The sequence below is a fragment of the Columba livia genome, chromosome 8 (assembly GCF_036013475.1).
Source record: "Columba livia isolate bColLiv1 breed racing homer chromosome 8, bColLiv1.pat.W.v2, whole genome shotgun sequence".
Lineage (NCBI taxonomy): Eukaryota > Metazoa > Chordata > Aves > Columbiformes > Columbidae > Columba > Columba livia.
The window spans coordinates 15,869,044-15,889,987 of NC_088609.1; the positions used below are offsets into that span (position 1 = coordinate 15,869,044).

The 20,944-nt window shown below is 37.5% G+C and overlaps 1 protein-coding gene across 14 annotated transcripts in view; it reads left to right on the forward strand.

The window, feature by feature from the left end:
* The window catches only part of DNM3 (dynamin 3), a 178,725-nt gene that overhangs the window by 15,158 nt on the left and 142,623 nt on the right, over positions 1 to 20,944 (forward strand). For all 14 annotated transcript variants that reach the window (XM_065072196.1, XM_065072198.1, XM_065072187.1 and 11 more), the window contains exons 2-7: positions 2,410 to 2,483; positions 11,854 to 12,003; positions 13,800 to 14,003; positions 14,552 to 14,650; positions 15,751 to 15,911; positions 18,333 to 18,475. In XM_065072196.1, coding sequence (XP_064928268.1) covers positions 2,410 to 2,483; positions 11,854 to 12,003; positions 13,800 to 14,003; positions 14,552 to 14,650; positions 15,751 to 15,911; positions 18,333 to 18,475 — 831 coding nt within the window. The remainder of the gene's footprint in view (positions 1 to 2,409; positions 2,484 to 11,853; positions 12,004 to 13,799; positions 14,004 to 14,551; positions 14,651 to 15,750; positions 15,912 to 18,332; positions 18,476 to 20,944) is intronic.

The window sequence follows — 20,944 nt, forward strand, 5'->3', positions numbered from 1 at the left end:
TCTGTGGCAAATGTAAACTGTGTGGAGTACAGATAGACTACAAAATACTTTCCTTTTTCTTGCATTTAGCATATTTAACCTCAAAGCAAAATGCTAAAGAAAAAAAAAAAAAAAAGAAAAAAAAGGAATAGGCAAAAGCGTGCCCTAGTGTAAGCCTACAAAGAGAGATATTAATAATTTCTAACTTCTTTCCTCAGGTTCGCCTTTTAAAATCCATAAACCAAAACCTGTTAATTTATAGCTAAAGAATTCTTAATGCAAAAAATATACATCTTAACACCTATTTTGGCAGAGAAATTGTTTGAGAAACTTGTGTCACTTCTTTTGGAAACATCTCCCTTGCCGCCTTCCTTCTGTAGTTATCTTTCTTTATACTGCAGTTCCCATTGTCTATACATTCTGGAGGGAGTAGAAGAGTTGAATCTAGTTACATTCCAGGTCATCAACATAATCTGAAATGACTCGTATTTTCTCCTCCTGCCTATGAGAAAATATCAGTAGATGGCACTTCACTGAGACACAGGCTTCTCTGCATTGCTGAGTATTGAAATTGTATCAGACCTTTTGAAGGCCTTTAGCATCTTTCTAACTAGTCCTTGTATCCTACTGCAGTCTCAACTGTTATAAAACATGGTGGCAGATATAAATCAGTATGTGTGATGTTGTTGCATTATCTTTGTTTTAGAGATTACTTGAATTCCTAATTAATTGCACTTTTGCCTGCAGATCTGTGTTTGAGTATAGAAGTTAATGAACTAGTTTGTGTTTGAACAGCGTCTCTGTTTTTGGTGTGCTTTAGCTTTAGTTTGAAGAGTAATCGTATTGTAAGCACACAAACAGGTACTGAGAAAGTGAGACTTTTATCTAGAAATTAACATTGTTTCATTCAAAATGCTGGGGAGTTCTAAAGTGGTGTGGGGCACAGCTGACAGCCAGTCTTTTTCCTCAGAGCTTTATAACTGCTTGTTTACGTGATTTCATTTATTTATTTATTTACTTAGTTAGTTATGTCTAGATGTTAGGGTGGGAAGGAAGTTTTCAGAGCTTGTATCACAGGTAGAGTTGTCATATTTCTCTTCTGCGGGCTGCCAAATTTTCTTTTCTTGTTGATGCTTGTGGAAAGAGGTTCACTGTAATTGCATTCCTGAGCCTGTCTTGACCAGAGACTCCCCAGACCTAACGTGCTCTGATTTGCACAAATAATATCCTGAAGTTTGAATTATTTGTGTGTTTTATTTTTCATGGATGTACCCCTTTAAGCTTGGTTTAAAACTTGTAGATATGTGTGCTACCTTAAAGGAACTGCTAAAATCAGGCATCCATTAAGTAGCACAAGGTCAGTATGAAGATATGCAATGACCATAGGTAACGTGTTTTTTCAGGTGGCTTGAGCAGACCCCTCTAAGCAGTCTAAAGGGCTGGCAGGGCTCTATCTTACTTCCTTTGACTCTTGTCCTTCTCCCAACACACAGCTCATTCCTGTCTCACTCTTTATACTGGCAGTAGCTCATGTGACAACACATTTATCTGAAGATGCTTAGTTGAAGGCAGTACTCTTCAGAGCCCCTCACTGAACCTCATCTCAAGGTTTGGAAAGTTTGAATAAGTAATAGAAACTGAGGAAGACCCTGGAAAGAAAGTCCTTCTTATTTTGCTTGGAGTTTCTGGTCATTGTTTTTGCACTAACAGTTGTTTCCAAGTTTTTTATAGGGTTTCAGTTGTGTGGGGAGTCTCCCTGTCTTTGGAGGCATGGAAAGGATCATGGGGATGCATAATAATATGAGAGAATTGCTGTCTTTTCTTCCTTGCTTGCTTTCTGGTCCAAGGACCCTCCCTCTTGCTGTCCCAGAGTACTTCTAGTGTTCAGTTTTCACTCAAAAACTTCTGAGCAGATGTGTTACCAGAAAAGTTATTTGGGTATTTGAACTGTCAAAATTTAAGCATGGGAAAGAGTAGGTGCAGAATGCTGGTAATTTGGTTTGGCCAGAGCTTTGGTGTGGTAATGCAAGAGTGTGTGTATTCATATGTCCATTACCTCTTCAAATCAAGTATAGGGTGAGGACACATTTGTTTTAGAGACCCTGATAAATGCAGGCATGGCTTCAGGTACTTGTACTATGCAAGGTGAATTTTGAGATGTTATATGTGCTGGTCGTGAAGAAAGAGAATTGGTAATGCCCTGAGACAGTAATTTTGTCTTAATACATAATTTGTCTAATGACCTGCTGCTGACTTGAACCAAAATTAACGACGCTACTTTATAGTAGTGTTTGATTTAAATCTGGCCCCACTAACATTCCATTTTCATTGCAGCTGAAGATATGGAGGAGGTTTGAAATTAGTCCACTATCTTATGTAACTGGACAGAGCTTTCTGGGTTGTAACTGTTTTTTTTTTTTATGTTTCTAGGGATTTCCTTCCACGAGGTTCTGGAATTGTAACAAGACGGCCATTGGTCCTGCAACTCATCACTGCCAAAACAGGTAACATCTTTCTCTTTTTGGTTCAATGCCTGGAAAAGTACTGATGTACTTAAGCAGGAGGAAAAAAAAATCTAGGAAAACTTAAGCACTGTGAAGAAAGGTGCAACTAGGCTGTCTGGGACAAAGACCTGATGCTTCAAAACTGTATGCTCAGGACCAACTAATTTCACTGCCCTGTCTGGGAAAACAGTAAAATCTAAAACCTAGAACACATAGTGAATTTAATTCAAGATCAAACTTGAAGCAGTGAAGAAACATTATTACAAGCAAGTGTTTTAGAAATTAGCTTTGATTTATTCCTTTCTTGACGAGCTTTACAGCTGTATTAGTTAACACACCAAAATTGCTGTACTTCCACCTTTAACTCTTGCTCCAGTGCGCTCAGATTTGATTCCACACAGCTTGTTTTTGTGACTTGTCCTTTTTGGTTGGGCTCACTGCACTAAATAGAGCAGAAGGTAGGCTGGGGGAGAACAAGGCTTCAGTGTATTTGTCTGGTCCAAAATAAAAATACAGTATATGTATAATACTGAGCTATGTGACGTATTGAGACCTTTCATCAGAATTCATCACATTATACTTTTCTAAGGGACCCTTAATCTGCTGTTTTGTAGCTTAGTTCTCTAGCATATGTAAAAGTAACTGTGGTTTTCAGTCATTCAGTCATTTGTTGTTGCTTCTAAACCAATGTAAGCAACAAAATCACTGGTTTAATATTAATTTCCATGCAAAATAGTTAAGAGAAATGAAAAAAGTATTTCTGTATGCTCAGTTTAGAAACTTCAAGATTTTCAGGTGTGTGATATCCTTTATAGTGCTTTATATACATAATAAAAGATCAAGTTAGTTTTAGTTAGAGATATGAACACTTGCCATTTCTACATATCTGGCTTTAGATCTCTGACAGAGCATGCAGAAATGCATGAATAAAACCTAGCTATGAAGAAGCTTCTTCTAATTTTCCCAGCACCACGTGAGAACAGAAGAAAGAAAAGAATTGAGTTCTGTGCTGGCATTCCTAACAAAATTACTAAACTGCGGGAACATATGAATTAGTAAGTAAACTCTTACACTCTAACTTTGAGTGGTTAAATACTTATTCCTAGACATCCATTCTAAACTTATCCTGACTGGTCTGTGTTGCCCTATTTTGCAAAAGCATCATTGTCTCTTGGTTGAGGGGGCAATGAAAGGGCTTCTTTTTCTGTTTTTTTTCCCCATTAATGTGCTCACGTAGTATTAGCTTTAGTGGTAAGTGGTACAATATTGTAGTATATTATTATTAGTATAGTATTAGCATAGTAGCTTTAGGTAGACCTCTAGGTTTTTGTATAGGTACCTTCTCTGCTGAAAAGTAATTATTTTTTATAACTTAAATAACACAACAAAAACTTTACGAATTCTGGAGAACTGGGCTTCAGCCTAATTGAGTGTTTCCTGGAAGTCAGGGCATCCCTTTGGGAAACGCTGTGTATTTCTTGTTTGGGATTAGATGCCAAGGCCTTTGAAAATAGAGGCTTTAATTATTTTGTTACTTTTTTTAAACTTCGTTCTGTTGTTGTTTTTGGTGGTGAAATTCCAAATAACTTTATCTTTTAAGCCACCTTGATCTTTCTGAACTAATTTTAAAAAGAGAAAATAAAGAAAACTGCTTAAAGAAGCACAGTGTTCTTTTACAGGAAGCAGATGCTGGACTGATATATGTCAAGTCCATAATTATCCAAAATGTTATAGAAAGTAATAGGAGGTCTGTATCAGGTTCTTGCTGCTGTCGCAAACTTAACTGGTCTCTAATCCTAGGATCTTTCTTGACTCTTTTAAAAGTAACTATTCTTAATCTTATAGTATTCCTTGGGAGGGAGCACTTTCCTATATGCTGTAACATAGGCATGCAGAAATGACTGCATGATATTTTAGCAACATTTTGGAAGTGGCTGAGTATCTTTTGGAATGTGAATTTGATTGACAGAAGAGCTTAAAGCTTCATTTGACTTTGAGTTGCTGCACTAAGGGATAAAGACTGGTAGGTAAGGCTTTTGTACATATACAAGTAAGGAAACTGTGACCACTTACTATTAGGGTTGGACATGTTGTGGAAGTGTGCATCAGGATTTGGTTGTGAGAAGATCTGACACATCTGGAAGACCTGACACACCTGAGTAAAGAGCTGGTCTCTTTATGTTCTTTAAAAATGCAAATATGCAAGGAATAACATGAAACAGTTAAATACAAATTAATCTCATGAGATGAGGAGAGTTGTTTTTTTAATTATTTTGTTTACTTCATATTTTAAAAAAAAATTGTGTAATTAGTACAAAGCTATTTTGTAGTGACCTGTTGACCTTCTTTGATCACTAACATTGTTTGGTGGGAACAATATAATTCCTAAATCAATTTATGCCATTTGCACTTCCACATCCGTGCAAATACTGCACTCTGCTGAAATCTTGGAGGCAAAGACAAAGGTTTTAATTAAATATGACAACTGACACGTCAGTCTTTAGTAGTTGTGACTGTTTTCCTCTGAGTTTGATAATGTGAGAAATACCTGGTAGTGAAGAATGAATCAAAATATGGCCTTGGGCAATTCCACAGCATTGGGAATGTCTGGTGTCAAGTGAAACAAGACTCTTGGACCTTCATTGTTACTAGTCTCTGAAGGAGCTCAGAGGAAAGATTAGTTTTGGAAAAAATAGTCTCATCTGGGAAGATGCAATTCAGTGAGTTTTTAGAAGGCACAGGTGTGGGCAGGGTGCTGTTAGCTGGCAGGCCGGCTGATGGTGAACTTCAGGTTTTACAAGGCAGGCAAGACAGCTGTGATAAATTAACTTAGCCATTCTGAGGATGCACATGGGAGGAATTCCACCTACTCTTTTCCTGGGTGGAAAGTTGTATCTGAAGGCAGTTAATTTTGTGAGAGTCAGATGTCCAAGTCAGACAACAGACATGCTGGTTGTTTCAGTATTTGACTGCTGCTGTGAAGGATACAGGAATCTCATCCATTCTCACCAGACGGTGTTTGTTTTAAAAGCTAAACCATTGTGATATTTCATCAGATTCCAATGAATGAAGAGTGCTGGTGTCTCACTTTCTTACTCATGATTCCTTTTCAGGAGAAGTGTGTTATGTATTCCTGTAGTTGTGCTCTTAGAAGGGTATTTCCCTGTGTGTCTTTGGGATGTAAGTGTTGACACACAGCATGTAACCAGAATTTTAAGGCTGCATGAATTTTCAGTATTCTTGGAGCAATATAACTGAATTCTACATAAGGTACATTAGTTCCACTTTGACTCTTAATCTTCTCACTGCAAGTTTTGCCAGTAAACATGCTAACCTGTACTGATTTGTCATGTGTTACCATGATTTCTTAAAAGAGGACTAGCGAGCTGATGGGTTTTTCTTTCTTTGAGTTGGTATGCCTTAATTTATATGTTCAAATCTATTTCTTAAACATTCTAAGTAAGATTAAATACTTTTTGTAGGAGTTAGCTGGTATTTTTAAGTGGTGCTGCTGAGTAAGCTTTGGGAAAGTGTGACTTGAAATACCTTTGAAGGTCTTGGTTGGTGTGGTTTTTGTTGTTGTTTTTATTTATTTAGAGAGTGTGTGTTTTTGTTGTTGTGTTGTGGGTTTTTTTCTTCCCCTGTTGCCACACATTCGGTATAACTTGAGGCAATCTGTTGTTCCTTTTACTATGCTTTCTCTTGCCTGTGGAAGTAGAATAATTATCTAGATTTCTTGAGACTAAGTAGTATATTTTTTAAACAGCAGTGACAAAAAATGTACTCAGGTTTTGGGTGAAGTGTTTGTTGTAGGTTTTCTGTTTGTTAAAAGTACATTGTTATATAAATACTGTTATTTGTTATTTACATGTTAAAATACCTTGGCTCTAGGAGGCTTATTTTCCTCATTGTGATAACTATTTTTGCAGGAATTTCAGATTTGCTTCATGGTTGGTTCTTTAGTTTCTTTGCTAAAAAAGTGGCAGATTAACAGGTTTTAAAAATAATTATTCAGGTGGACATTTTTAGATGAATGAGCCATATATACAATACCAACATTTGTTTCAGTTCTGTTAATAAGAACACTAAGTGGAAAGTAAATCACCATGAAGTTCAAAAGACATTCTGACTTTCTTGTTTTCTGGAGTCTGGCAGATGCTTTCTTCTATTGAAGCTGGTGAGCTTTAATGCAAGTATCTTTTGTTGTGAGACTGCTCCTCAAGCATACCCATCTTTTGTTGCCATCTGGTGGCAAAAACAATCCTCTAACATAAAACTAAAAAAAATATAAAAATAATTTAGATTGGTTATTTCACCCAAGACAAATGATCTTCCAGACTTCATCAGCAGGAAAGCATTTGGAGGCTTTGGAGGACAAAAGCTAGAAAGGCACCACAGTGCCAATACTAGGGGAAATACTGGGCACTTTGTAGGGAGGAAAGGAAGACAGTGGATGCCTTCTCTGGATCCCACTCTCTGGCAACCACTCAGTCAGATTCTGGACAGGGGTGCTGTACACACTAGTAAAGAGGTGAGACATCACCATGGGGAAGAGGCTGTAGTGACTGGTGACCCCTTCCTGAGAGAGGGAAAGACTTACCACCCAAATAGGACTGGTGTGCTGGAAGAGGGATAGTGCGGCCAGTCTGAAACCTGAGTTTAAGCTGTTGGTGTAAGGTTGCAGAGACCACAAATCTTTCTTTGCAACCACAAATCTTCCTTGCCACTGCTTGCCTCTGTTTGTGTACTAGTAACAGTAACCCAAGCTGATCAGCAGTGACTGCTGAAATCTGTCAGCATGGGTGTAAAGGCTCAAACAGTTCGCCCATCAGCACCCTCAGATGTGGTATGGGCTTCAGCTCATGTTGGGACTAATGGACCATACCCACAAATACTTGGGTTTATTGTTGGATTTGCCTGGAAGGTTTTATTTCCTTGATCAGGAAACAGATTTTGAGTTGATGCTCAGTGACATCAGGAAAGATGGAAATCCTCTTGTTGAAAGACAGGAGAGGCTCTATATTTGGCTGTCTTCAAAAAGATCATAAGGAAAAGTGAGAGAAAAATCAGTTAAAGTTCACTTTTAGGAAATAGTAGTTTGTAATTAGTTATTAAAAAACAATCTGAAAGGTACTTGAGATGAATAGCACCTGACACAGATTCATCAAGGATAAAACCCATGTCATACAGATCTAATTAATTTTTTTATTACAGGGTGGGAGGCATGTAAATAAAGGTGTGGTAGGTGTCTCTTACCTTGGGTACAGTAAGGGTTTTTAAATGATCTTGCATGTTTTCTTTTTTTTAATATCTCAGGAAACGTGGTCTAGAAAATACTCCTATAAGATAGATGCAAACTTGTTTACCTTACAAGGTGGAAGGGACATCCCTCCAGATCCTGTTCAGTATTTTATGTTGCTCATAGGATGACAGAACAGAGTGTGTTTATAAAGTTTGTATTTGGTAAATACAAATAAGACTGAAATCACAGAGTTGTATTTCTTCTACAAGCACAGATTTTCAAGCACGTGAAAGACTTGCAATGAAAAAAGGACTTTTCCTCTTCTTGTACGAGTGTCCACCCTTATAATTAACCATTTCACAGGTTCCTAAGAGCATGACCTGCTGTTTAATGCTAGTTACTTTAATCTGATCTATACCATTTTTAATCTCTTCTGCTAAAATGTTCTTGTTATCCTTTGCATTGGCAGGATTTTTTGTTTTTTGTTTTTTTTTCTTCAGGAAATACCAGGGTACTTCTGGTTCTTCAAGGTGTGCTGTTTGAAGGTTAGCAGTGGAATGCTTGAGTTTTGAATATTTTATCTTCAGCATGTTAACAAAGCTACAGAAATGGAGAATTAGAAGAGGGATTATAGGTTGGTTAAGACAAAAAGGGCTTTTGATACTGCCTGTCTTTTCAATTAAGATCTATTGAATGATTTGCTAAGGTCTAAACAGATTCATTTAACTGCATTTACTTTGTTCAGAACAAACTGATCCATCATCAAAGAAAAGGTAGTTTAATTTGTGATGTGTATCTGCATGTCTTTAAATCACTTTCTTGAAGTAATTCTCTTGGAAAGCATTCCAAGGCTTTGTGGAATGCTTTGTTGAAGCTAACAAGGCTTTTGTTGCTTGGGTGATATCTCCCTAGGGGACTGGAAGATAGAAGGTGCAGTAATAGAAGGTATTTCTCCTTTGCTATGTGTATTTAAATTGTTTGCTATAGGCCTGTAATTTAATGAGCCACCTTTTTGGAAAACTCGAAGCTGGAGACATAACTTTTGAGTATGCTAGGCTGGATACTACCACATACTTGGAACAACTCTGCTCGAAATCAGGTGGGGAAGAATTCTGAATCCTGGTGTCTCATCTCGGTAAATTCCTGACCTCTAGTAGCAGGTTATTATGTATGAGGTAAAGTCTGTGGGCTTTGTCAGACTTTGAAAGGTCTTGGGTTCAGCCTCATGTGGATCAAGGATGTTTTCTGAAACATCTCTCATGTATTTGTAAGGGCTGTTTCATGTCTCATCACATGGCATACCTCACTCTGCTCTCTTTAGCTTAGAGACAGATTTATGAAAGGTTTCAAGTGTGTATGTAATTTAAATGGTTTGAAAACAGCAATGGCTATTTATTGTTAATAACAATACAACATTGTGCTAGATTAAATAATAAAAGCATAGAGAGAAATAACTTACAGGAAAAAATGAGGAGCATTTTCAAAAACTGTTATCCCTTAACACTTGTTTGGGTGATTTGTCTTATTTAATAAAAATTGAAGAGAGTAATAATCACTTATCATGACACTTGTGGTTGGATGCACTGAAGAGAACTATGCTATGGTAGCTTTTCATTCTACATTATCCAAGGTGCTTTGAATGAGTCTGGGAAAAAAAAGGATCCAATGTGCAAAGACAATGTTTTAATTTTTTATTTAATTTTTCTTTCTCTTAACATAACTTCAGTTTTATACAGAAAATACCTGTCTGAAAACTAGATACTAGGCAGGATCACTTTTTCTTGTCTCGCTTCATGTCCATTCACACAAAAATGTAAATAAAATGTTTCCCTGGTATTCTTCTGTGTATGAAAGCTGCAAACTGAAGATTGCATTAAAGCGTGTGCTTATGCAGTCTGGCTGAAGGCATCGTTGCCAAGGACAGAGTAAGGGCTGAAAGCAGTAAAACAAAGCACTGCTTGTTCATTTGAATTTTTATTCCGTAGGCTGTATGTGGCACCACAGGTTATGAACCATTGTAAAGTCTATTCCTTCAGAACTAGTGGGACTACAGATGTCACTGGAAGGAGTGAGCTACTAATAAATAGTAACACAGCTGAAAAGTAGCAAACATTTCCATTTGAATTACCTTGAAGCTATTTCAGTTAGGGGCTCTTTCTGTTACTGAGTGTTAAGTGGAACAAAGAGAAAAGCTTCCTTCACTATCATCTGAGTCAGTGAACTGATTACAGCTAGGCAACAAGTATTAATTACTGAATCTTGAAATATTTTTCTGAGAAAACCTGATAAACCTCTTGGCGGGGGGTGGGGGGGGGGGGGTGGAGAAAGGTAACTAAGAAGAATATGTTTTATTTTATAGCAGTGCATGAAGAACTGGGACAAAATAAGAGCCACGTGTCAGTTCTCTTTTTCAGTACCTATTTTCCAACTTTGAGTTGACAAATTTTACAAACTTAAATTCTCAAACATGCTAGAACAACTGAGATATTTTATTTTGTGTACCACATTACCTTTCACTTTGAAATATTTGAATATTCCTTGTTTTTTTAAATAAACAGTTGACAATGAAACATGCAAATCCCCCAGTCATTGTCATAATGCTGCTAGAGCTAAAAACGAATGTAAGATGTTCTGGAATTCTTAAGTTGTCAAAAGTAAGATAGAGATTCTTGTTATGTGCTCCCTTATTTTTAGAATAAGAGATGTGCTATTTTTATGTTAACAAGGGAGGGTTTCCCTGTCCCTCAAGCTTTGAATCTGAAGGGATTATGGTATTATAGTACAGAAAAGTTGGTGTTTGTTGTTTTCCCCTCCTCTCCTGTTTTGGCTTTCCCTTTGCTTTAACTATTGTTACAGTTTCATGTGTGGTCTTGACTATTTGTTTTTTTTTTTAACAACTCTGTTGACAATAGTAATAAAGTGACTGTTGAGAAACTGATTTCAGTTCTGATACATAAGGCCCTCTATTAGTCTATATTCTTGGATCAGTTCTCCTGAGCTACTGTTCTTTCTTTGAGTACCAAGCAAGCTCTTAGCCCTGATGTTTGAGGTCTTTTTTAGGAAAGTAACACCTAAATGAAACTTTGAGATCAGGCCTTGATTGTGGGATGAAATAAACATACACAATTCTGTCTGGCCTTTCTGCAGTCCTACTGGTTAGACCTTGAGGAGATACGATGCGAGCTTAGGTCTGTGATTACCGTTTATGTCATTTATCTGATAACAGCCTTGCTATGTGAGATAAACTTTTGTCTTCTGTTTTGCCCTATTTGAAGGAAGAAGCTCCAGTTTTAAAATCTTGAGCTGTGCTTTTGGTTATGCAGCTCTAGGGAAGGAAATTCAGAAGGATACAGTAATTAGCATCAGTATTTGGACTCAAGGGCCGAAACAGGGACCTAATGTCAGGTTTGAGTGTAACAAATTAGACTGTTATCTATCCCTGATTCCTGGTTGTTGCCATTTTAAGATAAGAGAGTGACTTGTATGATATTGAAGACTTAGGAATTCATTGTGTTCTACTGCAGCAAAATCACAGCTATATCTAGAAAAGCTTTTATAAAATTCTTAAGCATGGCTTGTATTTAGACTACAAGAAGTCTTTAGGAAATGAGGAGTTGTGTTTTTAAAATTTTACAGTGTTTTTAAGTGATCTTATTTTCATTACAAACTTGTAAAAATGTACAGAATTCCTTTGTTAAAATCATATGTGACATGGGCTCTTAGTTTTTTGAAAACAAGTGCTAGTAATATTTCATGATACAGAACTTGAATTACTTAAAGGCAAATGAAATCAGATGAACACTCAGAATCTGATTCACAATCTGTTCCTTATTCCATTAATGTAAACGGTACCTATTTGAATATTTCAGGTTGTTCCAGATGACATGCTAGAGATAAAAGCAGTAAATCATATCCAGTCAGCTTGACTTTTTAACTAACCCTTTCTTGTTGTAGGCTGCTTTTCATCTGTGCAATCATACTTATAGCATGTGCTCGTGTATAGTGCTTTCTTGATATCCATGATGACATCCTTTTGTGCGTACACGTCTGGAGAATACTAGGGGCTCAAAAGTGGGTGTCCAAGTCTATAAGCTTGTGAAATACAGTTTCTATTGGTATTTTTAACAGAATATGCTGAATTTCTGCACTGCAAAGGGAGGAAATTTACTGATTTTGATGAAGTTCGTCAAGAAATTGAAGTAGAAACAGACAGAATAACAGGAGTGAACAAAGGCATTTCTTCAATTCCTATTAATTTAAGAATATATTCTCCACATGGTAGGTAAAATCATTCTGCTTTATATTTCTGTCATGTAATGCATTTTTTATGTCTGTCTGTCTCTGTCTCCTTTTGTACATGTTCTCATTGCTTGAACAGAAGTCTTTTGGGATGAAAAACTTCTGAGTTGAACCAAAAGTGGATATATCTCTGGAAGAATTCTCAGCTTCTCCTGTGTTAGGAAACCACTCTGTGTTGGAGAGCAGTTGCTACTAGAGCTAGGCAGAAGGCAGACTCTCTGTCTCACTGAAATATCCTCATGATTCAAAAATATTCTCACTCTGATTCAGGGTGAAAACAGTCTCCCCTGTATGACATATATCTTTAGTTAGTAGCTCACTATTTGTAAAGACAAATACTAGGAGGTGAGAGACTTAGTGGCAAAATTTTTTTGCCACCTTTCAGATGGATTCGCTGATCAGGGATCTAGAAAACCATTAAGTCTCCTGGCCCTATTGGATGTTTATTGTTTGCTGTCATTAGAAATGCACATAGGCAACAATGGTGTTTGAAGCTGCTTTCTGTTGTAGACCCCCAGGATAGATCAAAGTTAATTCGTCTGGTTGCCATCTGCCTATTTAATGAAGGCAATCTAGAGAAAATGTTTTGCATTGTATCTGTCCTGGATACAGGAGAAAAGTGGTATGTTTGGCTGAAGCACTTTATTTTTCCAGCCACCTCATCTGATGTTTTCATTGTGAATCAAAGGACAGAAAGATTAAAATAAGAGGAGAGGTAATTAAAGAGATGCTGAACCTCCTTTTGATATTCCAGAGCAGCCTTGGCTCTAAACATATGCCGCAGAGCCCCTCTCTGCTATACAGATGTGACATAACCAACTGGAGAGGAGCTGGACTAAATGCTCTGCCTCAGAGCTTGTTTGTTGAACGTGCTGAGTCCAAGAGAAAGTGCAAATTTCCTACTTAATGCTCTTACTGTGTTTTATTAGGATCAGTCTTCTAGTTCAGCCACTATTGTATGAATTAGCCAGACCTAAAATATATTTCTGGTGTTTCCTTTCTAGGAATAGCATGTTTCTTATTTGTCTAAGAGATGTCCTGTTAGCCCAGTACTGGCTGAGCAAGTTAAAATGCTTCTAGTTGGCATTGTGGCCTGTACTGGGGAAACTACACCAGAGGAAACAGGCTTTCTTAAGGGATAAACTCTTTCACGTTTCTTTCATTTATTAAAAAAAAACAAAAAAACCCCCAAAACAACGCCAAAATCAAAACAAAAGCATACCCACAAACCCCTTAACAACAATTTTACTATGTGAGTTAGGCTAGCTGTTGAGGTTTTTTGGTAATTTCTTAATTGGAGACAGAGTTGAAAGCATGGTCTGAGAAAGACTATAGTTAAACAGCAACAACGACAGCAAGACCCAACAACAGCAACAAACAAACCTAAAACCTGTTTTGGGATGATTTGAAAGTTGCAATGGGAATGGTGTGTTGTCTGTGCTTCTGTTTGGTGGAAAAAGCTCAGAAAGCCATATTCATTTGTCTAAGAGCCTTCAAGGATATTCAGCATAAGTATAATCCTCCTATGCCAGTTGTAATATTAAAAATATTAAATAGCACCAATAAATCCAGAGATGAAAGACCAACAAGGAAACAAATGTACTTTCCAGATTGTCAGGCATTTTGTTTGAACCATTGACAACCTTTATATACCTATAAAGGCAATTATGTGGGGGTTTATGTGACTAAAATTTGTCTGTAGCTTTAGATGTGTAGACCTCTTTAAACATGTCTGGCATGCTAAACAATTTTATGGTCCTGTGTTTTCCATATAGTATTAAGCCTGACTCTCATTGATTTGCCGGGAATCACTAAAGTGCCAGTAGGTGATCAGCCTCCTGATATCGAGCAACAGATCAGAGACATGATAATGCAGTTCATTGCCCGAGAAAACTGCCTGATACTGGCCGTGACCCCAGCTAACACTGATCTGGCCAACTCAGATGCACTGAAGTTAGCTAAGGAAGTGGACCCTCAAGGTAAGCATGAGTGAACATAACCAGTTTTTGTTCGCAAGTGCAATAACATAACTGGAAGTAATAGGCAAACTCCTGTCTGAAATACAAATTCTAATATATTTGTATGTTCAGTCTCACATGGGCTTTAATATCTAAAATAACTGTTAGCTCAGTATGATCCAGGTAATGATGCTGTAAATGTATTTTTAAAATTTGGTCACTCTTATAAGCAAGTGGGGTAATGCCTATCTAGAAATTTTTGTAGTACCTAGCAAAAATGGACCTTGGTGCTGATGGGATTTCGGGATACACATGATAAATTTGGTACAGTCATATAAGAAGCATGCCGAGCCTTGTTAAAGAGATTTGAGGAATGTCTTTCAGCACTGGCAATGATGACCCCTTCTTTTCCAGATATGCCATAGCAGTTGTGGCTGGTATTGTGTGACACATGATTTGAGAATGTCACATATTTATTATAATTATTATATAATTGTAAGATGTAATTTGTTTTCCTGAATATAAATGATTGTTCACTATCTTTTTCTTCTTGTCTTCACCCTCGTCAGGCCTTAGGACCATAGGTGTGATCACAAAATTGGATCTGATGGATGAAGGAACAGATGCAAGAGAAATTCTAGAAAACAAACTACTTCCTCTTCGTAGAGGTGAGAATGTTGCTTATATTCTTTGCAATCGAGAAGGTGTTTTGGGTAAGGATGGTGATGGGGAGTTCTGAGGGTAAATCAAAAGTATGTGGTTATGAGGAAGATTATGAGGAAGAAAATTTTTAAAGTGTGGATGATAGAAGAGTAGAACAGGTTGCCCAGAGAGGTGGTAGATGCTTCATCCCTGGGAACACTCAAGGCCAGGCTGGATGAGACTCTGAGCAACTTGTTTTGGTTGAAGATGTCCCTGCTCATTGCAGGGGGTTTGGACTCGATGAGCTTTGAAGGGTCCCTTCCAACCCAAACCATTGTTTGATTCTGTGATGTTCAGTGAACAAAAAGGGGCTCTACTAAAAATATACTGTAAGTAATTTTTTTTTTCTGGACCTGGGAAATACACTGCATGTTCCAGAGGAAACAAGAAATGACAGTTTAAGTTGTTGGCCAATTTTATTTTCTGTGCCAGATTGCTGTCCCTTACAACAAAGGATTTTTTTTTTTTCTTTTTACATATGACAGAAGCAAGCACCAGAGCTTTGGTAATCTCACTGTAAACCAAATTTTGACCGCTTTCAGAAATTTTCCATGTGATTGTTCTGGCAGCTACGATCACAGTCACTCATACTTTTAACCATATAAAGAATTTTTATTTTAGTTATAATTTACTGATGAGACCGCTATCTTCTTCCATTACATGAATGTGGAAAACGATTTAGGAGCATGTTGGTCCAGCAAATGAGACTAAATTTTCCTGTATTTTATCATATAATTTGCCTGTGCAGACCTGTGCCTGTGATTTGATTTTGTTTTGGAGCTTTTTTTGTTTGTTGATTTTTGGAAGTGCTTTCTTTGGGGTACACCAAAGTTTCAGATAATTGTGTATTGGAATCGGCGATTTAAAAGGAAGTGTATGTGTTATATATAAAAAGGATGAACAATTTAGACACTGTTAAGGTCATTACAGTGCTTGTAAACAATACTTGAAATGCCTAATTTGGAAAGTTTTGTTTGAACTGAGGCAGTCTGTTTTTACATAATGTGAATTCAGTAGTTCAGGCAGCAGCTCCATTGACCTACCCATTGTGTTTTTGTTGTTTTAGGTTATATTGGTGTCATAAACAGAAGCCAGAAAGACATTGAGGGGAAGAAGGACATAAAGGCAGCTCTTCTAGCAGAAAGGAAATTCTTTCTTTCCCACCCTGCATATAGACACATGGCAGATCGAATGGGTACACCATATCTCCAGAAAGTTCTAAACCAGGTAAAACCTGATACCTTTGTGGTGAAAGGCAGCTTTTATAATGATAGGACCAGTATAACATCTTTATTGAAATGAATGTTGGTCAGTGAACCTCATTTATTCTTTCCTGCTTTTGACCTTCTTAATATTCACAAGGTAATAAACAAAGCTGGATATTACATGTAGCATACGAAAACGTACTGTGAGATATTGTATCTGATTTTTACTGAAAGTTCTGCACTCTCCTGTTCTCTTGAATACTGAATATGAACATAGAAAATAGGATTCAGCGACCTTGTTGAAAGAATACCATCCTATTCTTTAATTATCACATTTCTTCTAGTTTAACAGAATTTTTAAAATACAAATTTAGAAATTAGAGGGGAGAAAAAGAGACATTTTGAGAAATCATGTATACTGAGGGATCACTGTATGTCTATATTTTAATCTCAAAATCTACAGTCTATTGCAGTTTTTAATAGAAACAGTGTACTGTATGCTGATGATATAAATGACAAATACAGTAATTGGAACACTTTCGTTTACACGACCTGTATTTTTGCCCCAACCTTTGGTTTACTTCTGAGTCCATGCCAAACTGTATCAGATCACAGCTTCCTTCAGCAGGAAATAGAGGGCTGTGTCCCACTTACCTGGAGCAGAAGCCAATAGCTTACTGTCCTAATGAAGACACTGCCTACAGGAAACTTGGAGGAGTATATAATTCTCGTTACATTTTGTGTCTTTGGGTTTTACTCTTCACAGCAACATCCCTTGGCTTGAATAGCATGTGACCCTACTGATCAGGCATCTCAGCAAGTTTGAAGAGGGAAGGATCATTTCATGTCTGCCTCTCTAAAATTACTGGTGATGCCATGATTTTTTTTTTAAACTTAGTTTGTCAGCTGACCAGTGTTCTTGGTATTCCAACAAGTCAAACTGGATAGCGTTTTTTCAGTTCACTGTCAAATTGCAGCCTTTGGTCTGGAATGGACAAAGACTAGGTCAGCCTGGCGTTGTCCATTTTGGACAGCAGATGGAAACAGCAGAAAAGTTAGTAAGGAAGGAAACAACATGGCTGGCCTGCTCAATTTCTTGCTAAGGTGACTTTGCAGCTGTAACTAACTTGACAGCCAGGTTTATGGCATGCTCTGGACTTGCTCAAGAAGAGTGCTAGTGCCATTTATTTGCACCTCAGAACCGAAGTCTTCAGCAGGATGCAAGAACTCGCTTGTATCCTGCAGTTTCGTCTGTGTTTAGGATGTTTTGTCTCTTTTTATATCTTGAAAGTCTAATGCATGTGTCTTTGTTTTGAGACTGAGGCATGAGCCACATACACCTTTGTACTGTCTTATCTGTCCTGACCTGCATTACTTTATGTACTATTAACTTTTTTGTGAGCTGCTTCGTAAATTTACCTGTTTCGGTGTGACAAAGGCCTTCTGTTGCTATTACTGTGTGTAGAATATTATATGTATGGGAAGATCTATTTAAGTTTCATCCCCAAGAACAGTGTTTGTAGTTTAAGGTAGTATTTAACTTTCTCAGTATCCACACGGTGGTGCTCCAGGGAAACTCCAGCTTTTGCTTTTGTGCCTGTTGGGTCTGCTGAACAACTTTTGTGTTTACATATTTTACTATATGACTTTCTTAACTTATAGCTTGTCTGACTGGGGATAGGAAGAGGGTTTGTAGCATAGTGCAAGAAGTCTGCTTTAGTTTTAATCAAGGAATGGGTACAATGCATGAGAGTACTTTTAGTTGTATTTTCAGAAATGAAAACTGATAGTTCTGAATGATAAAAGCTTTTTCAGCCAAAAATCAAGTGTTTAAAAATGTGAAGTTCTATAATCATTAGTATCTCTTCCCTTTATATTATACTTTGTACAAGGGAACAGATATCACGTGGAGGTGACTTTTCTCAATGTGAGGAGTGCCAAGTAGATACTTTGTACTCTGTACTTCCCTGCATCTCTGTTCGCAATGGGCTGTGGATGCTCAGAAACTCTTCCTTGTCTCATATTGCTTTGTGGCTGTACAGTAAAGGAGTCATTGTGCTGAACAAAGTATATAGGGAATTGGGAAGCTCCCTGAGGAAAACCAGCGAAGTGGGAGTGGTGTCATGAGTGCCGAGTGATGAGAGATTGTTTCAAATCAAATATGTAATGTGTATAAGTTTTTTGTGTGTAACTAAACAAATATGTAGTAATGGGGCTCAGTGAGTCAGAGGACCAAGGAATTTTTCAAGGCTCCTTATAATGTGTATGCAAAAGACATGTTGTATTGTTCTTTAGCAGTCTCCATTGCTTCAAAGATCAAAAGGAGCTGCGCTAGTAAACTAGAACAGGTCGTGGCTGATATGCTTGGCAGTCAGAAGTGAATGTTTGTGCTCTTGCTTTCATCTTTCTTAACAGTATAAGAGGACTTTTATTTGCTTTTCAGCAACTTACCAATCATATTCGGGATACCCTGCCAGCCTTCAGAAGCAAACTCCAGAGCCAGCTGCTTTCCATAGAACATGAAGTAGAGGTATACAAAAACTTCAGACCAGAAGATCCAACCAGAAAAACAAAAGCCTTGTTGCAGTGAGTGTCTAGTCTTTTGTCTACTTGTCTACTTTTCTACTTTGTATGGGTTTGTTTTTTTTTATTTCTAATGAGTTTAAATTTAAAGATTAGGATATGGTTAAGGATTCTGTATGCAAAGTCCAAAGAATTGTGTGCTTGATGTTCCAGATGTTCCAGAACACTTTATTTACTTTACAATCTCAGCAGTTTTCCCTAAATTAATTTTAGTAATCCTAGAAAAGAGAGAAAGCAGAACAGGAAAAGGTGCAAAAATGGGAAACATTGATGATCAAAGGTAAGAAACTGCTTCTGATTGTATAGACACATTCTTCAGCCTACCAAAAGTATGACCTCAAGCAAGGAGTATGAAAGGAGAATGCTTCTCTTTCCAATATAAAAACTTGGCTATCCAAACCAGCTCAAAGATGGCAAGATGAGAGTTAATCATAGATGGTAGGTCCTTCATGTGATGTGCACCTAAGCCACAGAGCTCTTTGCTACAGAAGCTGACACTAAAAGTTCATGTGCTTTCAGAAAGCAGCTAGGCAAATCCTTGGGGATGGGGGAAACATTTAAGGTTAGTAAGTACAAGGACAAAATCTTACTTTATAGAATCCATGAAAAGTAACTTATTGAAGACCCAGAGAGTATTCTGGAGAAATATTACTGTATGCTTGCTCTGTTCTCCTAGGCACGTATTATTGGCGACTGTCAGGATATGGCTTTTGTTCTGCTGTAGTGCAGCCATTCTTATGTTCAAGTGATTGGGATGGGTGAAAACCTCTTTCTTGTGGTTTGCCTCTCTGGGCATGAATCTGACCACTAGCAGCAAAATAGGTGATGGGAGCACCTTCGTTTCTACCTGTGCTCTTGTTAAAACTGACCTGGCAGGTGTTGACCCTTTTAGACTCAAGAAGTCATGGATTGAATTGTTGTTTCTTATCAGAGGAACTGCAATAATTTCTGGATATACATTGTTATCACAAGTTCCAAACTAAAAGCTTTTTTTTGAACTGCTGAAGTCACTATCCAGTTTGGGTCTCATCCACAAAATAAATCTGACAAGACTTTAATAACACTATTGTAAAGCGATGGAATAGGGGTGACAGTTCATCTGACTTTGAATCAGGTGGAAGTAGAACTGGAGCCTTTTCTTTATTGTGGTTTTAGCACTAAGGAAAAAGGGCAATGCTGACATTTTGATTGAAGCCCAGTTAGTACCTGCTGCTTTGCTTTATGCAGCTTCCTTACTTGGTCCGTTTCCAGGGGTGCTTGATACGCTCAGTATTGCATACTTTTTCACCTGAAAGGTCTGCCATTTTATCTTGCTTTCTTGCTTTCTAATTGTAGCCCTCTGCAGCCACTTTTATGTTCATATGGGATTAAAATTTACTTCTAAGAAGAGGAAGCATCTAAAGGAAAAGAAAAAAGAGATGTAAAATATAACCAGCTCTTTTTTTTTTGTATGACTGTTGTCACATTGCTACTCAGACTGATTTGAAAGGTTTTCAGCCCTCTCTGTTATATGATATAGATAGTAATAGCACTGGATTGTGAAAATGCATATGTTTTGGGCAGGATTCATTCTCTAATTAAAAATCTAGAGTTCAGGAGAGGAAATGGTCACCTGAACTAGAGGGGCTTTCTTGAGCCAGCTGAAGGCTCTAATTTAGTGCTTGGTTTTGTAACAACTCTGTCCAAAAGAGTCTGTCCCTCATGACTTCAGATGTTTTGGTTGCAGAAGCAGAAGGACATCACCTTGACTCTTCCATGACAGAACAACATGGGTGGTTTTTTTCAGTCTGTATATTTGGCGACTTAACTGCTAGAAACACATATATGAAGTGTTGTGAGTTCTTAGGTGTTGCTGGTATCTCATGCTTGTTCTGGTGTTTTAACATTTTTCTAATTACTTCATTCTAAGTAGGTGCTGTGAGATAAATTGAGTACTTTTGACAATAAAAATTCTCCTCTCTTTTCCTTTTGGGATGTGAAAAGTAACATAACTAGAACCCTCTTCTCTGATTCTTGAGAACAAGTTCCATAATGCATATAAGAAAAAAAACTGCCTCACCTCGTCCCATGAGATAACTTTAAGTTTCTGCCATCCTCTTCAAAAATTAAGTTTGGGGCCCTACTCTTGGACTGTTTCTATAATTCTGTTAAACTGGCCATATATAGGTATCTGAGGTTTAGGTACAGTTAATATGAAATGTTACTTTTTGGCAGAATCTATCATGCAAAATTTTATGTCCAAATGTTTGTACTTTCTTTAAAAAAAAAAAGCAGCTATCCATGAATTTTCCATAACTGGAGGAACTGTCATGTGTGTTTGTCTAAATGCTCCTGCTGCAGTAGTCTAAGCACAGCCAAGTAAGCTGGAGCTGCCACACTGCCATGTTAGTACTGCTTTTTGGGCTAGCTTTTTGGTATGGGAAAGTCAGTTCCTTAGCAATCGATTCCCAGTTTCCCAGCACTGAGTCAACA